A 6,000-nucleotide genomic window follows, 5' to 3' on the forward strand; every position below is an offset into this window, starting at 1 on the left:
GTGTGTCTTCATTTGACCACAGCATCTGCAGTGTACTCTGTGTTTACTAGGCAGAAAATGGTTCATCACAGCCAAAAAGGGCCAAAAGGCCTGTTTCTGTTCTGTAATGTTCTATAGTTCTGTGGTTTAGAGAGAAAGATGAAATTTTTAAGGGGCCCTGAAGGGAATCTTCATCATTGGAGGGTAGTGTGCACGTGGAAGAGAATGCAGTGGAAATGGTAAATGCGGATTCATTTCTAACATTAAAGAGAGGTTTGGATAGGCACATGAGTAGGAAGTGTAAGCATTTGTTAAGGAGATCAAAAATCTGGCTGAGTAGTGCTACAGCAATAAACTCTGATTGTGAGCAAGTCCAAGGAACTGATCATCGACTTCAGAATAAGGAAACTAGAGGTTATGAGCTCTTTTAAGATATTGCCTTCATTTTCCACGGTCCAGCAATGGGTTTTGTGATCTAAACCCATAATCTAGCATTCTAACCATATAACATATAACCATATAACAATCACAGCACGGAATCAGGCCATCTTGGCCCTCCTAGTCCATGCCGAACCCTTAATCTCACCTAGTCCCACCTACCCGCACTCAGCCCATAACCCTCCACTCCTTTCCTGTACATATACCTATCCAATTTTACCTTAAATGACACAACTGAACTGGCCTCTACTACTTCTACAGGAAGCTCATTCCACACAGCTATCACTCTTTGAGTAAAGAAATACCCCCTCGTGTTTCCCTTAAACTTCTGCCCCCTAACTCTCAAATCATGTCCTCTAGTTTGAATCTCCCCTACTCTCAATGGAAACAGCCTGTTCACGTCAACTCTATCTATCCCTCTCAAAATTTTAAATACCTCGATCAAATCCCCCCTCAACCTTCTACGCTCCAATGAATAGAGACCTAACTTGTTCAACCTTTCTCTGTAACTTAATTGCTGAAACCCAGGTAACATCCTAGTAAATCGTCTCTGCACTCTCTCTATTGATATCTTTCCTATAATTCGGTGACCAGAACTGCACACAATATTCCAAATTTGGCCTTACCAATGCCTTGTACTTTAGCATTACATCCCAACTTCTGTACTCAATGCTTTGATTTATAAAGGCCAGCGTTCCAAAAGCCCTCTTCACCACCCTATCTACATGAGATTCTGTTACACAAAAGCTTATGAAAGAGGTTCTGAGCTCAGTAATCTAAACTTCTGTAAAGAAGTTTATATACTTTACTGCTAGTTAAGTTTTAACAATGATTATGGTGTATAAATGAATCAGAATTATGCTTTTTATCACAAGAAAATTGTTTTTTGCGGGAGCCATACAGTGCAATATGTAAAATAAACAATAAATATTAGTAAGAACTATATATAAATATTAAATAATATAAAAAGAGAGAAAAGAGAGTGTGTTGGTGTTCATAAACACAAGAGACTACAGGATCTTGGCCTGAATTGTTAACTGTACTTCTCCCTATAGATGCTGCCTGGCCTGCTGCATTCCACCAGCATTTTGTGTGTGTTTGAATTTACAGCATCTGCAGATTTCCTCGTGTTTGAGACTCTGCAGCTGCTTGAAATCCCGAGTAATACACACTAAGTGCTGGAGGAACTGAGTAAACAGTGCCAATCGTTTCATTGTCCATTCAGAAAGTTGATGGCAGAGGGAAGGCACTGTTTCTAGAATGATGAATGATTGTCTCAGACTCCCACAGCTCCAATCTGATTGTAGCAATGAGTACAGAATATGGATGCTGCATCTTTATTAACTTTGAATGTTACAGGATATGTGTAGGATAAGTTTGTCTGATTTAGGCACAGTTTGATCTGTCCCTTTCTTTTTTAATTGCAGACACACTTACCCAACATCAAAGTCCATGCCTACTTCGCTCCAGTTACACCTCCTGCGTCAGTAAGCGGTGGTCGCCAGCGTTTCTGCAAATGCTGTATTGTCTTATGACATCTATTTTACTAAGATCTATTTAAATAGCATTAAAATTGAGGTGTCATCAGTGGTGAATCCTGGTGTGTTGTGAGACTGTACAGTAAGGGCTTTCCGATCACTGTGGCTATGACCGATCATATGGTTACCAGGCAGCACCAGTGATACCATGTCCATGGGTGCAGATATGTATTAGTTCTGTCATTGTATAATTCAACTGAGGTTTTCCCAGGAACATGGTAAATTAGTTTTTTTGGATTTAAGAAAAATTAATTTCCATTTAAAATCTTTGCATACCACTTCTTAAAGATACATTGCAATCCAGCAGCCCACAAGTAATTTGAGAAATAACCACATTTACTTTTCCCACTTATTTTCTACATGGAAAAGGGAGAAAATCATAATATGGAATTGTGGGTACATTGTCTTGTAAAAGTTTTGCACAAGAATTTATTCTTGGTCAAAACCACAGCATATCAGTCATTCCTTTCACAGAAAAGAGGCCATCAGATAGTATTTTAGGCTATGCAGCTCCCAATTTTTCCTACCTTGCACAGCTATCCTGTGCTACTGTCCTGCATTGCAGCATGATTCCTACACTGGCAAGTTGATTTATTTGTTTCTTGTGAAATGTTTGGGTCAATTGTCTCTCCATCTGAACACATAGAGTGTGGTTCTTTGTGGTAATGGATGCCTTCAATACCATACTTGATTGTCCACTGTTGCTGTGTGAGCTTGACAATGTGATGACATTACTGCTTTGAGTGTGATAAGGACTTGGGTGGATGTAGTGCAATATGGTGCATTCTGTCACAGTTCCATTTTCAGTTGTCACAGTTAGATTGAATTGATGGATAGAAATGAATCCAAGTTGAAATTCCCTTCAGTGATTGTTTAGCTGAAGCTAATTATATAATTGGCTATCATTGATAGACTTTGTAATGATGGGGAATTATACTTTATTGGATAAACATGCTTGAACCATTGGAGAACTGATTAGTTTTCTCTTTTGTTTGTTTACAAAAATGGGTGGATATTTTTTAAGTCCTGTTAACTTATTGTGCAATACAGTCAGTTGCTGATGCATCTTAACCTTGTGTGCTTCACTGTGTCATTTCTTCACTTGGTTCAGAGTATCAGAAGTGATCAGTGGTTTCTGCAGTTCAAAATAATTCAGATATGAAATTCTAGCACTTCTCTCATCTGCCTTTCTCATTCTCTGTAACCTAGTAAACAGTCCCTATCTTGTTGCAGATAAAACACTATGAACTTACCAATGTGTACAAGTTCTGTTCTCACAAGCGAGGTGTTGAAGGGCTGGAAATAAATGTTAAAAATTAAAATGTGAAAATTGTAAGTGAGTGTATGTTTTAAATTTTTTAATTTTAGAGGTGGGAAAAAATGAGAACAAAAGTAAGTTTTGTAATTTTATCCTTGTATTCATGCTTTCTATTTTATACTGAGTTTGTGGAAACTTGCTTGAAGTTCTGAGATTAGTTTTGAATTTGTAATGTATTAATCTTGAAAATGTTCATTGATAAGTGAATTTTTAACATTTATCTTTTTTTTTGATCTTTTGCCATTGAGCCTTAAATATTTCAACCTGAAGGGATCATTTTGAGATGAGGTTATAAAAAGATATGAGATTTATGCTGGTCTTTGGAGATTTAATTGTTGGAGCCTTCTCTCTATTTAAGGCTTTCTAGTTTATATCAGGTGGCTCTGTAATCATTGTCATTTTAGAAACATAGAAAACCTACGGCACAATACAAGCCCTTTGACCCACAAAGTTGTGCCGAACATGTCCCTACTTTAGAAATTACTAGGCTTACCTATAGCCCTCTATTTTACTAAGCTCCATGTACCTATCTAAAAGCCTCTTGAAAGACCCTATCGTATCCACCTCCACCACCGTTGTCGGCAGCCCATTCCACGCACTCACCACTCTGAGTAAAAAACTTACCCCTGACATCGCCTCTGTACCTACTCCCCACAACCTTAAACCTGTGTCCTCTCGTGCTTCTCATTTCAGCCCTGGGAAAAAGCCTCTGACTATCTACACGATCAATGTCACTCATCATCTTATAAACCTCTATCAGGTCACCTTTCATCCTCCTTTGCTCCAAGGAGAAAATGCCGAGTTCGCTCAATCTATTCTCATTAGGCATGCTCCCCAATACAGGTAACATCCTTGTAAATCTCCTCTGTACCCTTTCTATGGTTTCCACATCCTTCCTGTCGTGAGGTGACTAGAACTGACCACAGTATATCAAGTGGGATTTGACCTGGGTCCTATATAACTGCAACATTACCTCACGGCTCCTAAATTCAATTCCACAATTGATGAAGGCCAATACACCGTATGCCTTTTTAACCACAGAGTCAACCTGCATGGCTACTTTGAGCATCCTATGGACTCGGACTCCAGGATCCCTCTGATCCTCCACACTGCCAGGAGACTCTTACCATTAATACTATATTCCGCTTTCATACTTGACCTACCAAAACGAACCACTTCACACTTATCTGGGTTGAACTCCATCTGCCACTTCTCAGCCCAGTTTTGCATCCTATCAATGTCCTGCTGTAATCTCTAACAGCCCTCCACACTATCCACAACACCCCCAACCTTTGTGTCATCAACAAACTTACTAACCCATCCCTCCACTTTCTCATCCAGGTCATTGATAAAAATCACAAAGAGTAAGGGTCCCAGAACCGATCCCTAAGGCACCCCACTGGTAACTGACCTCCTTGCAGAATATGACCTATCTACCACTCTCTGCCTTCTGTGGGCAAGCCAGTTCTGAATCCACAAAGCAGTATCCCCTTCGATCCCATGCCTCCTTATTTTCTCAATAAGCCTTGCATGGGGTTCCTTGTTAAATGCCTTGCTGAAATCCATGTACACTACATCTACTGCTCTTCCTTCATCAACGTGTTTAGTCACATCCTCAAAAAATTCAATCAGGTTCATAAGGCACGACCTGCCCTTTACAAAGCCATGCTGACTACTCCTAATCATATTATACCTCTCCAAATGTTCATAAATCCTGTCTCTCAGGATCTTCTCCATCAACTTACCAACCACTGAGGTAAGATTCACTGGTCTATAATTTTCTGGGCTATCTCTACTCCCTTTCTTGAATAAAGGAACAACATCTGCAACCCTCCAATTCTCTGGAACCTGTCCTGACCCCACTGATGATGCAAATATCAATCTCAGCAATCTCCTCCCTTGCCTCCCGCAGTAGCCTGGGGTACATTTCATGTAGTGCCAGCAACTTATCCAACTTGATGCTTTCCAAATCCTCTTTCTTAATATCTACCTGCTCAAGTTTTTCAGTCTACTGCAAGTCATCATTACAATCACGAAGATACTTTTCCATAGTGAATACTGAAGTAAAGTATTTATTAAGTTACTCTGCTATTTCCTCTGGTTCCATACAAACTTTCCCACTGTCACATTTGATAGATCCTATTCTCTCACATCTTATCTTCTTGCTCTTCACATACTTGTAGAGTGCCTTGGGGTTTTTCTTAATCCTGCTCAGCAAGGCCTTCTCATGGCCCCTTCTGGCTCTCCTAATTTCCTTCTTAAGCTCCTTCCTGGTAGCCTTATAATCTTCTAGCTCTCTAACATTATCCAATTCTCTGAACCTTTTGTAAGCTTTTCTTCTTGACTAGATTTATTACAGCCTTTGTACACCATGGTTCCTGTACCCTACCATAAATTCCCTGTCTCATTGGAATGTATACAAACAGAGCTCTACATAAATATCCTCTGAATATTTGCCACATTTCTTTCTTACTTTTCCTTGAGAACATCTGTTTCCAATTTAAGCCTCAATTTCCTGCCTGATAGCCTCATAATTCCCCTTACTCCAATTTTATTCAAGTTCCTCTGAATGCAAAGGCACATATCTCTCTTCAGCAGGGTCTTGGCATGAAACATCAACAGTTTGTTCATTTCCATGTTTGCAGCCTGATCTGCTGAGTTCCTCCAGCATTTTGTATGTATTGTTTTGGATTTCCAGCATCTGCAGAATTGTTCTTGTTAAGATGG

General features: G+C 39.6%; 1 protein-coding gene across 5 annotated transcripts in view; it reads left to right on the top strand.

The window, feature by feature from the left end:
- Positions 1 to 3,331, top strand: part of LOC132386010 (F-box/LRR-repeat protein 20-like) — a 434,516-nt gene extending 431,185 nt beyond the window's left edge. For all 5 annotated transcript variants that reach the window (XM_059958260.1, XM_059958261.1, XM_059958262.1 and 2 more), the window contains one exon: positions 1,845 to 3,331. In XM_059958260.1, the coding sequence (XP_059814243.1) occupies positions 1,845 to 1,952 (108 nt within the window). In that variant the 3' untranslated portion in view covers positions 1,953 to 3,331. The remainder of the gene's footprint in view (positions 1 to 1,844) is intronic.
- Positions 3,332 to 6,000: the final 2,669 nt, after the last annotated feature.

The sequence above is a fragment of the Hypanus sabinus genome, assembly GCF_030144855.1.
Source record: "Hypanus sabinus isolate sHypSab1 chromosome Y unlocalized genomic scaffold, sHypSab1.hap1 SUPER_Y_unloc_11, whole genome shotgun sequence".
Classification (NCBI taxonomy): Eukaryota; Metazoa; Chordata; class Chondrichthyes; order Myliobatiformes; family Dasyatidae; genus Hypanus; species Hypanus sabinus.